The 19,587-nt window shown below is 39.7% G+C and overlaps 1 protein-coding gene across 12 annotated transcripts in view; it reads right to left on the bottom strand.

Moving 5' to 3' along the window:
• Positions 1–19,587, bottom strand: part of MAST4 (microtubule associated serine/threonine kinase family member 4) — a 293,772-nt gene that overhangs the window by 67,284 nt on the left and 206,901 nt on the right. For all 12 annotated transcript variants that reach the window (XM_068665969.1, XM_068665971.1, XM_068665970.1 and 9 more), the window contains one exon: positions 4,930–5,018. In XM_068665969.1, the coding sequence (XP_068522070.1) occupies positions 4,930–5,018 (89 nt within the window). The remainder of the gene's footprint in view (positions 1–4,929; positions 5,019–19,587) is intronic.

The following is a 19,587-nucleotide window of genomic DNA, read 5'->3' as shown; positions in this document are numbered from 1 at the left end:
AAAACACAGCACAATTCCTACAGTTCAGTGTACTGGGAGTTGGTAGTGGCAGCAAGAGGAAACCAGATGAACTACACTTACACTGGTCATAAGAAAAACAGTGGGATCTCTTCATGTTCTGGCCACTACTTACTTTAAATACTAGAAGTACTATACTTAATAGCATTTAATTTATAAGTCATTTGAATCTACACGCAACTTACTCCTTCCTTACATACAATTTACTCCTTCCTCTGTAGTCCCTAAACTAGGAGAAGATGCTCTGAAATTGTACCAAGTGCAATGCCCTGAATCTGGGCCAGGGCAATCCCAAGCATCAATACAAACTGGGTGGAGAACGTATTGAGAGCAGTCCTGAGGAGAAGGACCTGGGGGTGTTGGTTGATGACAAGCTCAACATGAGCCAGCAACGTGTGCCTGCAGTCCAGAAAGCCAACTGTATCCTGGGCTGCATCAAAAGCAGTGTGGCCAGCAGGGCGAGGGAGGTGATTCTGCCCCTCTGCTCTGCTCTTGTGAAACCCACCTGGAGCCCTGCGTTCAGCTCTGGGGACAGCACAAGAAGGACATGGAGCTGTTAGAGTGAGTCCAGAGCAGGGTGATGGGAATGATCAAGAATGCTGGAGCACCTCTCCTATGAAGACAGGCTGAGGGAGTTAGGGTTGTTCAGCCTGGAGAAGAGAAGGCTCTGGGGAGACCTTACAGCAGCTTTCCTGTGCCTAAATGGGGCCTACAGGAAAGCTGGGGGGGGGGACTGTCAGGGAATACAGTGACAGGACACAAGTAATGGCTTTAAACTAAAAGGGAGTAGATTTAGATTAGCTATTAGGAATAAGTTCTTTACTCAGAGGGTGGTGAGGCCCTGGCACAGGCTGCCCAGAGAAGCTGTGGATGCCCCATCCCTGGAGGTGCTCAAGGCCAGGCTGGATGGGGCTTTGGGCAACCTGGGCTGGTGGGAGGTGTCCCTGCCCATGGAAGGGGGGTGGAACAGGGAGATCTTTAAGGCCCTTTCTAATCAATCTTTGATTTTATGAAATTGACACATCAGATTAATTTTAAATAACATTAATCTGTGTTTTAGCAAAGTTTTTTTTTTAATCAATCTACGTATGATGACAATCAGACTAATAAACTACATTAATTACTGTTCTGTAAATGTCAGTTTTCTTTCAAAAGAGATTCAGAACCCTGTGTTAGCTTTAGCTTTTAGTACTTTGACAGTTTCCCATGAAAATACGCCAAGACTTCATTGATTTTCATTCACTTACACACCTAGTCTTACTTTCCCCAAAAGGCAGTCAACACAGACCATATCTAAAGCAGAAGAGCATAGAAGCTGTGTATGAGACATTTTTCTTTGTTTTAAATGCATGGCAGTAAGCCAGTACTCAATATCATTTACTTTGGACAAAGGAAAAAAAAGGAGGAAGGAAAAAAGGAGGAAGGAAAAAAGGAGGAAGGAAAAAAGGAGGAAGGAAAAAAGGAGGAAGGAAAAAAGGAGGAAGGAAAAAAGGAGGAAGGAAAAAAGGAGGAAGGAAAAAAGGAGGAAGGAAAAAAGGAGGAAGGAAAAAAGGAGGAAGGAAAAAAGGAGGAAGGAAAAAAGGAGGAAGGAAAAAAGGAGGAAGGAAAAAAGGAGGAAGGAAAAAAGGAGGAAGGAAAAAAGGAGGAAGGAAAAAAGGAGGAAGGAAAAAAGGAGGAAGGAAAAAAGGAGGAAGGAAAAAAGGAGGAAGGAAAAAAGGAGGAAGGAAAAAAGGAGGAAGGAAAAAAGGAGAAACTCACACAGGTTTAAAGTTAAGAAATCCAGGAAAACCAGCTCTAAATATTATGCACATGAATGTCTCCAGTGTAATTCGAACCCTGAAACAACTAAAATACTTAGTATTTTAAATGGCTTTCTTTGTTACTAAACTGCAGTGTGGCTAAATTACTTCTATCAAATGAACTTAGAAACAGAATATCCTGAGTTGGAAGGGGCCCACAAGGATCATCAAGTCCAACTCCTGACTCCACACAGTTGGTACCCAAAACATTATGTCATGGAAGCAACAGGTATTAACGTAGTGAAATCAGAAAATTAATGGTCAACATGTGACAATGTCTGCCAACCTAGAAAATCTTACAAAAAGGATTACAACTAGAGGCAAGACCTCTTTGGCCTTGGAATATTGCTTTAGACGATACCATCATGTAATCCTGTTCATAAATACACTGAATCCCACAGGAAAGATAGAGTTTGTCATTGCCATTCTTAGTGGAAGATTCTTCAGGAACCTTCATGTTCTGGTATATATCAACAACATACATCTTCCTTCCCACTCCCTGCAAGATGCCTCTGACTGATTTTGATGACAACACATGCTTCTCAGTCTTCCTTTTCCTAAAATAAGCAAGTAATAATCTTTTAGTCTTGCATGAAATACTCTCACATTCTATCCTACTAAACCTTTCTCCCCATAAGACCTCCAGAACATGCATTACCATAAGAAAAAAGCAGCACTCCAGATGAAATCTAACCACGAAGTTGTACAGTGGCATGAAACCTTCCCAGATTCAGCTGAAAATTACTTCTTTTGTATAAACTTCTAAGATTTGACTTTCAAAGCTATGCTACATTGGTGCTTCCATCATCTGATCCAGAAAATGCAGCCAGGTCCTTCTCTAAATTCCTTCTAGCAGATGAGTCCAGATCTTGAAGTAGGCATTTATGTTACTGGTCCTACAAGCACAAAATGCTGCAAGTTGCTATGTAATTTAATACTTTTTATTGCAGTTCTCAAGATAAGTCACCTTAATACAGTTTTCCCAGTGCTGTTCCATATTGGATGTCTTCCAACTTTACATCAACTACAATAATTTTGTGCCAATGTAATTTATGAAAAGATTAAGAAGGCTTGGCCACAAAACCAAACCCTGAGCACTCTATTGACAAACCCTGCTCATGTTTTGTAAGACTTCTCATTTTAGCATAACACTCACATCCTCTCCTTTTTAAGTAATTCCCTACTTGCAGTTCTTCTCCCAATACTTGTCCTATTAGTGGCACAAAATGAAACATTTCATTAAGACACAAACATGTAAGATTTATAGTATTACTCCTAACAGCTAAATCTTGTTTCTACAGCAGAGAACATTAAACAGCGTTACACTTGATTATTCATCATCAGGGGTTAGCATCACCCACAGGAACAAGCTCCTGTGACTGTTGAGGTGGGGACACCTGAATGCCCTGACTTGCTGAGATGATAATCACTCACTCGAAGGCTGGGAGGTGCAGATCTACCTACGCAGCAGCAGGCATTCAGCTGGAAAACCCATTAGTGTCCAGGACACCAGATGTTGTCCAAGCTGACAGTGCAGCCTTTGCCTCCCACCATCCTAAATGTATCCACAGTTCACGCAAAAACTAGAAGGAGCTTTCAGCAGGTTTAACTGCTTTCAGCTTACATATTAAAGGCAAAGGATATGCAGCAACTGTCTTAAGACAGTTATTAATAATGAGCAAGGTTTGAACACAAAGAAATGGCATTAGTGTATATTTGCTTTCTGTTTTTGTAAGAAAGAGAAAGAATTTACACAGTGAAATTCTCAAGTATTCTGGAAATCTCATGATCTTTACAAGTGTCTCTGCACAAGACCTACTGCCAGATTTCAAATCCAACTTTCCTATACCATGAACCATCTCTGCAGTTAGCTTCGGGCCCTATACAGAGGAAGAGCGCATATAATGTACTGTATTGGTAATTAATGTAATAGCTGATATATAATACCTGTTGTATATCAACATTTCCATAGCCCCTTTCTAACCCCCAGTCCTAGAGCTTGTATCTTGTATGTATTCAAACTGCTTTGGCTGCACTTAATTAGAGCCATGAGCCTTCACTCTCCATGTTGCTTCCAAATGTCTTTTCTTCGACTGGAATGCACCATTTGCACCCTGAACAATATATTTACTTCATCAGTGTGGTGCCATCCAAATTCTCCTTCCCTATCCAACCACACAAACCTGAGAATTACTGAAATCGTAAGACAAAAAATTAAAAAACTTCACGCAATTATTCAGTATTTGCCCAATTCAGCTTTCACCTTCTGCTTGCATGCTGCTCAGTTTGAGGAGAACCACTGTGTTTTCTCTAGTAACGATGTTTCTACGAGAAAACTGCAAGTGCCTTATTAAACTCACCATTCTCTTGAAAAACACAACTTAAACTCTGTAATTGTTCTTTTACCATCCAAGAACAATTCTACAAAGTACTCAACGTCATTGGCAACACAAGGATTGCTTGTAAGGCTTTACTTTTTTTTTTTATTATTATTTAACAAGTGGTAATAACTATACACTAAAACATGTGACAGAATGAATCTTTGCACTAGTCTATTTTGGTATGCTAAAAATGTTCCTTTTCAAAATGAAGACAATACCATCTCTAACGTTCACTCAGTCTTAAGTGCTTCAATGCCTCAGAAGTGAAACAAAATGATCACCAATTTATTATTGTGGAAACTGAAGCACAGAAATTTCTAGTAACGTGCCTAACTTCATAAATCCTAGGGAACAAATGCACTACGAATAGAATGTAATACCCTACTCACCAATTCCACTATATTCACCATGTGTTACAAGCTGTTTAATATTCTTTTCATACAGTACTAGGTGCAGAGAAGGAATTGGGGAAAATTCATCAGAACTTGTCAGAACACATGGAAAACTAACAAAGCTACATGATCCATGTTAGATATTTCAGGCCTGCTTGTTACCGTAACATAAGATTTATGGATTTAAATTCAACAGAAATTTGGATGGAACAATACGCAAATTTTCACCAATTCCAACAATGGAAAGAAACGTAGTGAGATAGACTGTTTTTTCCTCCCCTCATAAAGAATTCAGAAGAATTTCATAAATACCACCAGTAAAATAGATATAAAAATCACCTGTGTGAGCTGAGAGAGGTGAATGAGGCCGAGGCAGAGCTGGAGACTGGCCATTGCCCATCAAACTCTTCCTGTTGCTTGTTCTACAACTGTAGGCAAAAACAGAAAGAGGAAAAATAGACATCATTAGAAACACAGCATGTACCACATATGGACATTTTGCGTTTTTGCTTCTTTATCAGAGCTATTGCTGTTTTTGTAGTATTTGTATGAGTCCAGGAAGTCTATGGAACATACTGGATAATGACAAAGACAGCAGTTTCCAAAGAAAATGCACCATGGATCCATTTCAGGCTTGCACGTTTGCTGTTCAGTGCAAAGAATATCATATCCCTGTGGAGTCATTAATAAAGTGTTCTTCCCTGTCTGCAGCTTGCTTCTGTGCCATACTTTTTAAATAATATTTAAAAATATACACACACAATCTGAAAAATTCTCAGCTTAGAATCACCAATGATCAAACCTATTCTTATTACATGAACTGTAGCTCCAAATTGCATGCCATGAGGAGCAATTATTTATCTGACTCTGAAACAATAATTATAAATTTAATTATTGAGTTAAATTTCACATCTGTGCCTTTTGTCAATGAAACAGATGATGCCTATGAAGATGAATGCCTTTTTTTTTACTCATACATTTTTCATCTGCAAAGCCACTGATTTCCCTTATCACAAGATCATTAGTCAAGATAAATAGTAAATTAACACATCTATTAAGCTTGAGAAAGGACACATTTTTCTTAAATACAACATAACATTTTAAAATATTTGATGGCAGAAGTGTTTTTTCCCCTCTTTCAGCTATAACTAATATTCTCATAAATATAAATCCTCAAGACTGCAAACATTAATGCACAAGAAAATAGTATCTTGAAGTCAAAAAGACTAACTGTATATAAACTTAAGTGCATATGCAAATGTTTACAGCACTACGATCAGATTTTTTTTTCTTCCCATAAAGGTTTATAGAAACTCAAAACCATTGAAAGGGGGAAAATTCTTTTATAAAAAGCATTTCATTAATACAACACAGGCATACTCAGATCTTACTTGTAGATGTCTCTAAACATCTAACATGTCTAACTTTCTAATGTTATAATCTCTATATAACAGCCAGGAACCAAAACTGATCAAACTGAATATCACAAGATGAATAAAATGCAAAAGAAGGGACAGAGTTAAACAAGGAGGCATGAACACGAGTAACCTGCTGGGATAGCATAAATAATAAGTAAAAAAGATTCAAAAGTAATCTGTACTATTACCAGAGGGGAAAAAAGTCAGGAAATGCAGACTAATAAAGCAGTATAGAATTTATTTGCATTATGTAAAAAGTGTCAAACGAAAACCAGTCTCCCCTCAAAAAACATTTTGCTAAGCACTGAGAGTGCCATATCCAACAGTTTAACAGGTTAATGCAAAGTTTATTTCCATAAATTACACAATGAACTACCATATCCCTTTATTATAATCAATTAAACAATGCATTAACTCATGAGTATATATTTATTATTACCACTGTACGAAAATAAAGCAATAAATGCTTTAAGGATTCGCATTTTAAGTACAGGAAAAGTCACACAAAACTTTTTAAATAGATACACTTCAATTACTAAGCTGACCAAACAGGGAAAATTTTATAAGTGTGGACTATATATATATATATTATGTTTAAATTAAGTTGTCCTTACTACAAATATTTTTAACATACTTATTATTTAACCTATTGTTAAGTTACAAGACTTAAGGAAACACTCCATATGTTACTAGACAACAATTTCAAAGCCACGCTGTTCCATCCCTTCTCTAAATTTTGTCCAGCTGAAGAGCTATATTTGATTGCTCTCTTATCAAAGAATGTTTCAAATACTTCCTTTTGGCTTTATAACATCACTGTAATTTCAGTAATTTTTCTTATATCATGCTATGACAACCCTTAATTTACCTGCTACACTTCTAAAAGATCTTGAATAACAGTTCATTTGAAATCCTCCAAACAAAAACTAAATTCAACACAAACTTCCAGTATTCATTAGACATTTGTTAAAGGACACAACGGATTGTATCTATCCATAACGATGTGATGACATCACTACAGCATCTGTGGTGCGGGCTGGGGTTAAGAGACCCTACTACATGACATTAGGCAGCTTCACTTGTGCAAAACTTGGGATCGTCACATCTCCTACAAAAAAACCCACAGATTTTAATCATCTAATCCCTTGATAATGCTCCCAGCAAAAGAGATTTCAAAGGTAGTGGATGATTCTCCTTTTCTAACCAAAGAAACCTTACTTTTAGTTCTAGGCCACAGGCACACTTCATTAATTTTGCCACAAGGATGATTCCATATACATGTGTACAGTATCATTTACACTTAAATGCAGAAATTAACAGTTTCGTCACTTATGCCATTTTTTTTTTTTTGTAAATAAAAGACTCTTTGCATTCAGTTTTTCATTATAATTCAAACTTCACATTCCACAGGTGAAATTAGTGCAATATCTCTCACACATTATCTAAGATATATAATTCTTGTTATCTAGATTTTACAGTTACTTTTAAGAATTCTTTATGGAGACTAGGATGACATTTCCTCCATGGCAAGATCTTACTTAATTTTAAAAACTTCCCCGAGCTGCCATTGCAAAAAATCTTTCCTATTTGCTCAGATGTGGCTGCAGTTGTATGAAGAATTTCACTTACCACATTCTAGTGAAGTATTTTAGACCTGGACAGGCTGGAGAGCTGGGCAGGAAGAAACTAAACGAGGTTTAACAAGAGCAAGTGTAGAGGCCTGCACCTGGGAAGGAACAACCCGAAGTATCAGTACAGGCTGGGGGGTGACCTGCTGGAGAGGAGCTTTGAGAAGAAGGACCTGGGGTCCAACAACAGGTTGACCATGAGCCAGCAGTTAGCCCTTGTGGCCAAGAGGGCTAATGGGATCCTGGCGTGTATTAAAAGGAGCATGGCCAGCAGGCCAAGGGAGGTGATCCTCCCCCTCTACTCTGCCCTGGTCAGGCCTCACCTGGAGTACTCTGTCCAGTTCTGGGCTCCCCGGTACAAGAAAGACAGGGATCTCCTGGAAAGAGTCCAGCAGAGAGCCACAAAGATGATACGGGGCCTGGAGCATCTTCCCTATGAAGAAAGGCTGAGAGACCTGGGTCTGTTCAGCCTGGAGAAGACTGAGAAGGGATCTCAACAGTGTGTATAAATACCTGAGGTGTGGGAGACAGAGGGATTTGGCCAATCTCTTTTCAGTGGTTTGTGGGGACAGGACAAGGGGTAATGGCCACAAGATAGAGCCCAGGAAGTTCCACACCAACATGCGAAAGAATTTCTTCACGGTGAGGGTGACGGAGCTCTGGGACAGGCTGCCCAGGGAGGTTGTGGGTCTCCTTCTCTGGAGATATTCAAGGCCTGTCTGGATGCCTCCCTGGGCACCCTGCTCTGAGGAACCTGCTTTGGCAGTGGGGTTGGACCCAATGATCTCTCAAGGTCCCCTCCAACCCCTACAGTTCTGTGATTCAGTGATTTTCTCAAGAGATGTAAAGTAAAAAATGTGAATTCTCCTCTATTTGTCCTATGAGTAACGTAAAACAAAGTGCTGCATGCAAGGACAAATCCCTGCTAGAGCTCATCCCATAGCTTTGTTTCTTTTTGCTCCACAGATTCTGAAATCATGTATGTAGCCATCCTGTATGACCCCTAAAACAGAACGCATTCCCCAGATTAATGGTAGAATAGAAGAGTCTCTTTGTGGGTGAAGAAAAAAACACCTCTGGGGAACTTAGAAAGATGATCTCAGCTGCTAGAACACTGCAAACAGGAAGCAGGGTCCCACCAAGGAGGTAGCAAAGCATTACTAACAGAAGTATTTAGCCTTGAAACAACAGTCCTCATGTACAAAGAAACTCCGAAGTTAGAGCAATTCTGCAGACAAAATCATTTCTCCTAGCCCCTGCACACATCAAGTAACTTTTCCCTTCTATTGTCTTCGTAAATCTATTCTTCTCCCATTCAAATCTGACAAAATAAACCAACTGATGAAAGACAGACCTGAAAAAAAGCCTCTTTGTCTGCAGCAAAGTTATACAGTGCAGGACTGTAAATTGGGGAAACATAAACCTTGGTAAACCACAGAGAGCTACATTCTCAAAACACTGCTCTCTAAAACTTGGATTTCTCTTTGTGATCAGGTTGCATGGCACAGAGAAGAGACCTGCAAGCCAGGCAGCAGATTACACAGGGTTTAAAGTGCTGAGAAAAAAAAGAAAAAAAAAAAATATTATCCAAGAAGAAAAGAGTACAAAGAGAGTACAAGAGGAGAAGAGAACTTTTTTTTTTAAAAAAGAACACTTTAAACCTTAGTCAGCCGTGTTCAACAATACCAATTAAAATTTGGAATACACATAAAATTTGAAGAGAACAGAAACTTTGCACTTTTTGCCCTTTTCTCCTTCTCTGTCCCAGGAAGATCCTCCCTGGTTTGGTTTTGTTGCTCACAGCCTAAGCTGGGAGTCTTGGATCACTGCATATCTGGCAGTAGCTTACATCGTGCCAACAGTGCCCTGGATTACTGGCACTGTTCCGTATCTTGGAATCCAGTTCAGAATTTCCTATTTGGTTTCCAAGTCCCTCTGCCTTATCTCCCGCTCTCTGCCACCAATGCTCCTGCCCACTCGTAGCACTCCTCCTTATCGTGATTCTTCACTGCTGGGCAATTCCTCCTTCAGCCCTGCTCTGCTATCAGGAGCACGGAGCACTCTGAGTCACTCCTCCAACTGCAGAGACAACCAGCACTTGCCATGAGAAGTACCACCTGATAGAGCAAATGGAGGACACCATGTAGAAAGTGTGCTGTGCTGAACCGTACTAATCTCATAAAGCAGGGGTTAACTGCAGCTGCTGAAAGATGTGATCCAGTTGTACAAAGCTTGATTGCCTTGCTCCTTAAATAACCACAATCCTTCCTCTATCAGGCAAAATCCCTTTGGGCAGAAGTGGTGGGAACTGCTAGATTCCCACTAACAACGCACAAGATAAAAGTACTGGTAATGGCCATTATAATACATCTACACTCAACAAGCTCTTGGAAAAAAATAAACATAATACAAACTTGAAACAGAAACTCAGTTCTTTAAGTCATATACTCATGATGGGGCAGTACTTCATCCAGATAAATATTAAATGCAGATTTCCTGATAATCAAAAAACAGTAATAGCAGTGAGAGGTACGCACTAAAATGGAAGCTTATTCCTCAGGAAGAGGGATAATATGTGAGCAAATTACTGGCAGTAAGGGTTAATTGCTTCTCAAACACACACAAAAAGGTATAGAAAGAAGGATATACTGACAGAGATCATCACTTCCCATGCCTTTCATAGCTTTAATCACTTATAATGATTTCAATATCCTTAATTATTAATATTTATACTTGTAATAAAGATGGATTTGGACTGTAAGCTCTTATGACAGTTCACCACCTTTCACAGTGTATGCCGAGCATAGCACTACCTTGCAATACAGCTTCTCAGTTTTGGTATCCCTACAACGTATTTGTTTAGCTGAAAGTAAAGATTAAAAGGGGACACCTATTTTAAGAAAGATTGCGAGTAAATGCTGTATTTGTTAACCTAAGTGCAAACAGACTATATCAGCTATTGCTGCACCCAAATGCAAAGCCTGACCACGCAGACACAAGACACATTAATAATGCAGGATCAGCTCTAGCATAAAGGCTGTGGGATGGGGAAGGTGGTTGAAATTGTTCTGGTGTTAAAAAAGCATAGCTGAAAACTACCTCAGGAGGAACATGCTGACCCTAGCAAGACTCCAATGTAGCCACTTTGTATTTACAGAAAAGTTTAATTTATATTTCAGTTATATTTAACCTGTTTTGAAGCTACCTAACTATGGTTCCATCGTTACTTTTTATCTTCATGAACAGCAACACTGAAGAGTCAACAGAGCACACTACCCCGAGTTAGAAAAAATAAAAATTAAAACATAAGTGAGGAATTTCACTGCCTTTGTTTTGTGTTTTGTTTTTGCAGGGAAAAAAAAAAAAAAAGAAAAAAGAAAAAGTCCTTGGCATTAAAATGCAGTTTGGTGAGTGCTTCCAACCTCTCCAGAATCCATGGAAGTTCTGCAGGGCACTAACTCAGAAGAACACAGGTAACAGCTGTGATGAAGACATGGTGCACGCTGGTACCTCACAGTGGCTTCCCTGCCAACAGGTACCTTTATGGTCGTACTTGATGAAGCATCTCCTGATCTAGGAAGTCCGAGTAGCAAGTGGCCCAGTAGCTTCATGCCTAGACCACTTTTTAAATGGCAGCAGATCAACCGTGACTGCTCCTCTCTGAATACTGTGGAATTAGGGTTACACGAGCAAAATCCACAAACTCCGTGTGACCTGCTGTCCTGTTCTACCCTATAGCTAAGTGAGACTGCAGAGTAAGGAAGCAAAGATCTCCAATTTTGAGACGTTTCTTAAGTTAAAGACTGGAGTTGGTGTATTTTTGATGTGCTGCCACTGAAAGAAAAGTGCAAAACATCTGAAGGTGAGCAAAAAAAAAAATAAATGAAGAATTTACAATTCATTCTTTTAGTGGTTTACAGTGTTCCATACTTGTATCCATTTAGCATCACACAGCAAAATTTTCCAGTGTATTTTTACTGGCTTACGCCTGCACATTCACTTTCCCAAATCTGCTATGTATGTATGCACGTATTCACATGTATACGGACATATATTTATATGCAGACATATATTAGGTTATATATTAAAATGTCCTATATATACACATATAGCCACACACAGAGAAATAATGTTTATTATATATCCCACTCACTGCATGGAATTATTCCCTATCAATCTTTAATGACCTGGAAAAACAGTCTTGGAATTTGCTGGAAAGTTTCACTGTATAATGGATGTATTCAGGTTTTTACTGTCTTGTATTTAAGCTTTAATCAACCTGAATGAGGCCAGTTTTAGTCTGTGCGCTGAAAAGAAAAGAGTGCTGTCAAAACCTAATGAACAGGACAAAATAGCAATGCATACATCTGCTAGCAGTCCTAGTTTAGCAGAGTATGTCCTGGATTTTTTCAACACAGCTGTGAACGTTTTAGCTATGGCTCTTGCCTGGGTGAACTTGGACAGTGAGCTCAGGGTCCTTTCCTGGTATTTACACATTTGTGTTCAACAGCAATTTCCCTGCCATTACTACAGCCTACCAGATGCCTCCCTATCACCAAGACTTTGATTTTCCTCAATGGCACAAAGGAGGAGACCTCGCTCATCTCCTTATCTTTCTAAAAGTAAAAAAATAAAATAGAAAATAAAATAGAAAATGCAACCAGCTGGAAACATGATCATCCTCTGCACAGACTGTCTATAGAGTTCAAACGTGCATCAGTCAGCATCACTGGAAAAACATCTGCCAAGACGCATCTCAAAATTGCAGAAACATCTGCCAACTCTCTGCAGACCCGAGGAAGATCGTCACACACTGTCACAAAGGCAGGCTTCTAATGCAGCAGACGGCCTTTCAATCTCCATTCCCACAGTGCTTTACAAAACAAATAAACAGATAGTTCATTAGGTCTTTGCCTGGTGATAGTTACATCTGCCTTCAATGTATTCAGCTCCACTGACTTCTTATTTTTACTCCTAGCAATTTTGATCCATATTTTTTCCTCTTCACAAATAAAAATCCAACAACAATATTTAAAATCCAAATCTCTCCTAAAAGCCTAAAATGGTGTATTTCTACCTGTTGTAACTTCCAAAGGACAGATTCAGTTTTAACTTTCTACATAGATATTTAATTATGCAAAATGAAACGAGTATTTAAGTTAATTATTAACTCTATATTTGTACAATATTTATAAAATACCTGCCTACAAGATATAAAATCTGATTTATGCAAAGTGGGCAGAGAGTGGAGAATGGACAAAACCACTCAGGATCAGAAGCCAGACTGCAGAATTCTTCTTCGGTATCTTCAAAATGCAGTTTGGGCAACCTAGTATCATGCAAGCTGTTGAGGACACATTGATGTAATCGTTTAAAACCCACTGCTTCTAGACATTCTTTTTTCAAAATCTCATCTGTGTTCTGGGAGGTGATATAAACTAAGCTAATAGCTGAAAAGAGCTTTTGCCATCAAACCAAGATATTCAACTTAACTCCTCAACACACAATTACTTCTCTTACAAAACAGAAAGATAAATAGTAAGACAGGACAAGAATCAGAGCAAAAATAGACAGGGATGGCCTAACTCACCACTATGATCACCATTACATAATTCAGGAGATGAAAAAAGCTGGAAACATCTAACTGAAAAAAAAAAAAAGAGCTGCATTGATAGGTTTATACAATTTAACTAGCAGTCCCTTAAAAAAAACAAAAAACAAAAAACAAAAAACAACACAGAGCACATCACACCTGTGAAGATCAAAGCATCAATAGTTTTGAGATGTTAATCACGTGAAGCAGCGCCTTGCCCTGCCAGACATCATTTGCATCAGACAGGAAATACCCAATTTGCTGGAACGCATGTCTATCGCAGCCTCAGCACAGACGGCTTTAAAACACAGGCTTCATGGGCCTTAAAACACTTGGCCATCCCCAGCAGGTTCACGTTAATCCTAGATCTCTAGATCCTGCCACTCCAGATTGTGGCTTTAGACTACAAGCTCTTGGTGTGTCTCTTGGGATACGCGGATGTGGCCAGACATTTCTTACCGTGTTGTGGTGGTCACCTTAAACCTAGGCTGGGAACAGGATGTTTCTGATGCTGCCTCCTTGCTCATCAACAGAATGGGAGAAATCAGGGGAGGTCAGCTGGGGCTGCCACTCACTGCCACGGGCCCCTCCAGAGCACCAGGCTGGAGTGCTGCCTTCTGCCTACTACAGCCAGCCTGTGACAGATGCTTGCTGCTCAGTCAGTCTGGGAGCTGGGCTGATGCCCCGTGGCTGCTGCTGCTCCCAACACGCACAGTCCAGACTCAGAGGATGGGACAGCTGATGGATGTCCCCTTCACAGTTCCACCCCCAGCTCCAATAAAGATACTGGGCAAGACCTTTTCCACGCTTTCATCAAATAGATGAGCATATCTACTCATAACTTTCACCTAATTTGGCCTTTCAAAAAAAAAAAAAGAAAAAGGCAAACAAACCACACCAAAGATGCAAAGATGAAGTGGGTCCTGTTCCAGACTTATTTCTTTTGAACAGCGTCCACCCAGGCTCAACCACAGCCAATTCCCCAGGCTGTTCCGGTACTGCAAGGGAGCCAAGCTCAAACCCCGAGCTTTCTGTAACTCTGGTTGAAACTGAGGCCAGCATAGCTCAGAATTAAGATAAAAAGTGGGAGTGCCTCCAAACTGCAGACAGAAGACCTGCTTATCCAGATACCTACGACGATGAAACCCTCTCCCTTTTCTCCCCAGCTCTCTCATTCTGTTTTCCATTTAGACCCGGCACCTCTCAGCTTTCTCAGCTTCTTGCCAGCTGGTAGCTGTCCCCAGCAGCAGCCCCTATGGGCACCGCTGCTCTTAACTCGCTGTATGCCATGGGCCTGGTGGGTCAGGGTGATGAGAAAGACCTCCTCATAATGTTAAAAAGCATTTCCCAAATGGCACAGAGTACTTTTACGGAGTGTTTCTTGTCATTGAAAAAGCATGCATGCTAGCAATACTTAATAAAGTCTCTAAGGGTTAAAGTCTGCCACTCTGGAATTATCACAAATCTACACGTAGAAATGGCCTAAAAACTTTGGTGCTTCAGTAGACAGCTAGAGTAGATGTCTATATGGAAGTACCTCGGAAACAACTGATCCACTTTCATTTGGGGGTAGGAAACAGAAAGGGGAAGAAATGGTTTAGCCTGCTCTGCTTCCTGCTACAGATGTTTCTATCTGTCAAAATAATTTGTTGCTAACACTGCTTTCACAAAAAAGGATCAGAGGCTTATTAATCCAAAGAATATACATTATATCAAACTCAGTCTGCTTGGCACTCTACTCCAGAAACTGTCCCCATGAGAAAAGCTCCTAGAAATATTTTCCACACATAATTTCACAATTTTTAGGACAGTTTATTTTAATTTTTTTTAATCATCTATTAGAAGTGCCATAAAATTAGTCAAATCTTAAAATTCGAGGGTAGGAAATTGCCAGTTGTGTGTAGTATAAAGATTTTGCATTGTTTCACTTTCAAACCCCGTAATTCTCTTCCATTTTAATCCCTAAAATAAACTATATTTATACCTGACTTCTTTCTCCTATAATTAAATACTGACATGTTTTGCTCAAAAGAGTAATGAGTCCAGGCAGGACTGCTTTTCTCCATTTTTAAATTTGGTAGCTCCCATCCTATCAAAACTACGGAAGAGCACATGATGAATAAATGCTTTGAATACAAAAGCGTGGAATTTTCTCACTCCTACTTGAGCAGGAAACTAAAGAAGGTGGGAGACACTGTCATTGTATCAGGTGCTCTATTCTCTGACTGAAAAGTGTAATACTCCTCACTAACTGCTAAATAATTGATTTTTCCCATACTAGAAAATAAGATCTATTAAAATGTCACCAAAACTTCTGCAAGCTAAGTCTTCACTTTCCTATTTTAAAATTCAAATTCTGTCTTGTACTAGGATACAATACTTTGATGATCACTAGCTCATTACTTATCTTTTTATTCCTGGGAGAATTCTGCCTTTTAAGGAGTCACGGTTTTTCCGAAACCAGTAGATTTCACTTTAGCTAATCCACTCCAAAAAAGGTAAAGATTATAGCTCATCTGTAAACAATCACACCCAAAAAGTAAGCCAAATATGTGTATGCATATCTGTAATTTTAACCTTCTGGGAGAAGAAGGTCCACAAGAAGAGTGTGCAAGAGCAAAAAATGAAAAGAATGCTGATTCAATTTTATTTTAAATATGTTGTACTGAATATCAGTACTTCAGTGGAACGTTTTCACAGCACAATACAACCAGCATTAAATAGAAGTGAAGTAAAACACACTTTTATAGGAGAAAAAAATGGAAGAAATGTTATGCCATTGAAACACAATTCTGTAACAAAGTCTAAGAAAAAAAAAAGAGAAACCCCCTTCCTTTGTGCTCTCTGACAAATATCCTGACCTCAGTTTTTTTCTTGTATAAACAAGATTACATGAATTACTGAACTATGGCTTGTTCCAAATTGTGTTACTCAGAGAAGGTTCCCTGCATTAGACCTAAGAGACGGGTATGTAATTTTCAATGCTAAATTCAGCAGCAGTTTCTGAGAGTTTGATGTGCCTGAACAATAACAAAACCAGACTTCCTTTTGTTGCAATATGGCGGGAAGTGGAAGGGAGGAAGAGATCTTTCAACAGTGTTACTATGTTAGTCTCCAGAAGAAACATTCTCCCAGTAAAAAGGATAGTCATGAGCACCCACACTAGTTAACCTCCTGAAAACCGCAGTAGAGGGCCCACAGACTCAAAAGCATTTCAACTGTGAAGTACAGTTGCCTACTGAGCATCTGCAAAAGAACAGAAATGAGCTTTGGGTTTTTTTATGTCACTTTGACATTGTCTTATTCCTCTCTCTCCCTCTTTTTTTTTTTTAAGATAGGTTTGCACTCTTTCTTTAAAGGAATTACTGCAAGTAACAGAAAAATAGTCTCGTTCATTTTATAACTGAACTTCCTGAAAAGATCATAGAATATTCTCAAGTTGGAAGGGACCCACAAGGATCATCGAGTCCAACTCCTGGGTCACCAAAGGACCACCCAAAACTCAGACCATGTGTCTGAAAGCGTTGTCCAAATGCTTCTTGAACTCTGTCAGGCTCAGTGCTGTGCCCACTGCCCTGGGGAGCCTGTCCCAGTGCCCGACCACCCTCTGGGTGCAGACCCTTTCCCTAACCCCCAGCCTGACCCTCCCCTGTCCCAGCTCCATGCCGTTCCCTCGGGTCCTGTCGCTGTCCCCAGAGAGCAGAGCTCAGCGCCTGCCCCTCCGCTCCCCTCGTGAGGGAGCTGCAGGCCGCCATGAGGCCTCCCCTCAGCCTGCTCTGCTTGGGGCTGAGAACACCAAGGGGCCTCAGCTGCTCCTCAGACATCTCGACCTCTAGACCCTTCCCCACCTTTGTAACCCTCCTTTGGAGGCTCTCTAACAGTTTTTATATCTTTCTTACACTGTGGCACCCAAAACTGCACACAGTACTTGAGGTGCGGCCGCACCAGCACAGTGTGGAGAAGGACAGCCACTTTCTTGGTCTGGCTAGTAATGTGGTGCTTGGTTCCAAACTTCCCATTCAACAAACAACAGACATTTTGTAATTAATATTATGTACTGTCTTCTGCTTGGACACAAGTATTCAACAGTGCTTAGGCAAACTATTAATACACCAAAACTAAGAAAACAGGCTTTTTTTTAAATTACTACTTAGAACAAAATATGGCTGTTTGAAAACCATGCCCTTTACTGGTTAGGAGCCCAAATATGAACATTTATCTATGAGGCACTCAACTTGAAAACTGTGGCTGTTCCCATGGGACCTCTGGGAGCACCATCAGTGCCCCATTTGAGCGCGCGCAGACTGGCCGCGGCTCCGAAGTACGGTCTGCAAACAAAAGGACTCCCCTCTCTTCGCTGAGAGCGGTGTTCTCCCCTCCTTAAACCATCAGCTGAGCAGAAATTTTGTAATTAAATCATAATTAATCAACAAGAAGCATTATTTTCTCAGGAAAAAAAAAAAAAAAAAACCACCACAACATCCTTTCATTGTGCCCATTCAGCTGCTGGTGTCTGTTCAGCCTGCCAAAGAGGACATCAAGTAATGCCAGCTACGACGGCTTTCATGAAGAGGTTGTTTGTTCAGTAGGAACCGGTTGTCTGCAAACTCATGCTGAAATGTTAAGTGACCAAACAAGCCATGTTCATAACTGAGACATCACCATCCACATACGTGCGGCTGGCAACGTGGCACTGCCCATCAGTCATATGGAGCTATAATGAACTGGAGTCTTTTTGCTCCTGATGTTTCCCAAACATAGTCAAATCTTTTTAATAGCAGAATTAGAAATAACTGATTTGTAGAACTGTACGTGTGGGCTTTCCTTTTTCCAAATGAAAACTGAGATTATGTAAGCAACATAACTGTCAATTATGATTTTTTGTTTAACAAAGCTTCATAAGAAACCTGACAGAAAAAATACTGAAACACCCTCTAGGAGACTGGCAAACAGCTGACACTATTTACAGAACTACATCAATCACTTCTTTCGTCCACAATTTTCTATTAGACATGCATGCACTATCTGTACTTAAGAGTTAGGTATGTGTCTACCCTGGTGTGTAGGCACATGCACTTATTCCCCATCCTACTGATGTAGTTACAGGTCTTTACTGGTTTAAATTTTCTCAGATGGAAACTGGAACACACAAGAAGAATATATACTCTCTTTTTCAACTATAACTGTGGAACAATGTAGCTATGTCAGCATAACTAACTGGCCAGATATAACTCAAATGATTACCCTTGTATAAAAGCCTAGTATATACCAGCTCGGAGAGCAACTTCAGTTCACGCAGCAGTACACCGGCCTCAGGAAGGCAGTCTATAATACATGCAGTGCTTTGCTGTAAAGTCGCTATGACGTAACCAGAAACATATGAATAATCTCCAGTGAAGCAATTCAAACATCTCCAGGCATACTCATCAGCAGGGATGACAGCACAAGGCTTCTGACATGCAGCCACTTTTCTTTTTTTTTTTGGTAACACAATCATCAAGCACCATACAAGCCAAGAAAGATCAGATGATTTACATTTTTTACATTTGCTGCCACAGACCTGGCACTTAATATATATGCACATTTATACTATTAAAAATAGTATGGTGCAGTATTGAAAAACGTTTCAATGGCGTAAGATTCAAGTGACTGCATTACTCAGTGATGTCAGAAACAAATTATCTAGGACATCCCAAATAAGTACTGATGAGAGCATTCATGTTATGCCACCAAATGTTCCCTGCCCCCCTGATACACTAAGTCCTTTTAATGATCCAAGTATCCAAAACTCAGACGTATGATAATTAAAAGTATTTTAGAATCTTCTAAGAATTAATAGATTTTCTGGAGATCAAAACATAATAGTGCTGCATTGCAATCTCTCAGACAGACTTTCTTCTTTTCTGCTGTGGTGTATACTTCATGCTCTTTCCCACAACTGGTGACTGGCAAAACACAATCTGAACTTAAATTTCTCCACATGGTTATATTTCATGAAAATTTACTGAAAAATAAGTAGCAATATTTTTTAGAAAAAAAAACACGTTGCTTTTAAACAGAACTTCATCCAACACTACATTATCCAATCAGAGTCCTAATGAAATGAATCTCGAAGAATGAACGTGGCCTAGAAAATCCATCCACATTCTGCCTTTACCAGTATTTCTTTCTGTGGGTAATGTCATATAGAAACATGCAATTTTCAGGACCAAGTAAGTTTGGTTCCTTGTTAATATTTCTCTTGATTTCTTCAGTGGCTCGTAACATCCTATTTTCTCATGAAAAATCAAGATCAAAGAAAAAAGGCAAAATGACAACTGAAAATTAACATGCATCCCCGGTATTCTTTTCTGTACTA

The sequence above is a fragment of the Anas acuta genome, chromosome Z, assembly GCF_963932015.1.
Source record: "Anas acuta chromosome Z, bAnaAcu1.1, whole genome shotgun sequence".
Taxonomy (NCBI): Eukaryota; Metazoa; Chordata; class Aves; order Anseriformes; family Anatidae; genus Anas; species Anas acuta.
This window is presented reverse-complemented; position numbering and strand designations above follow the sequence as displayed.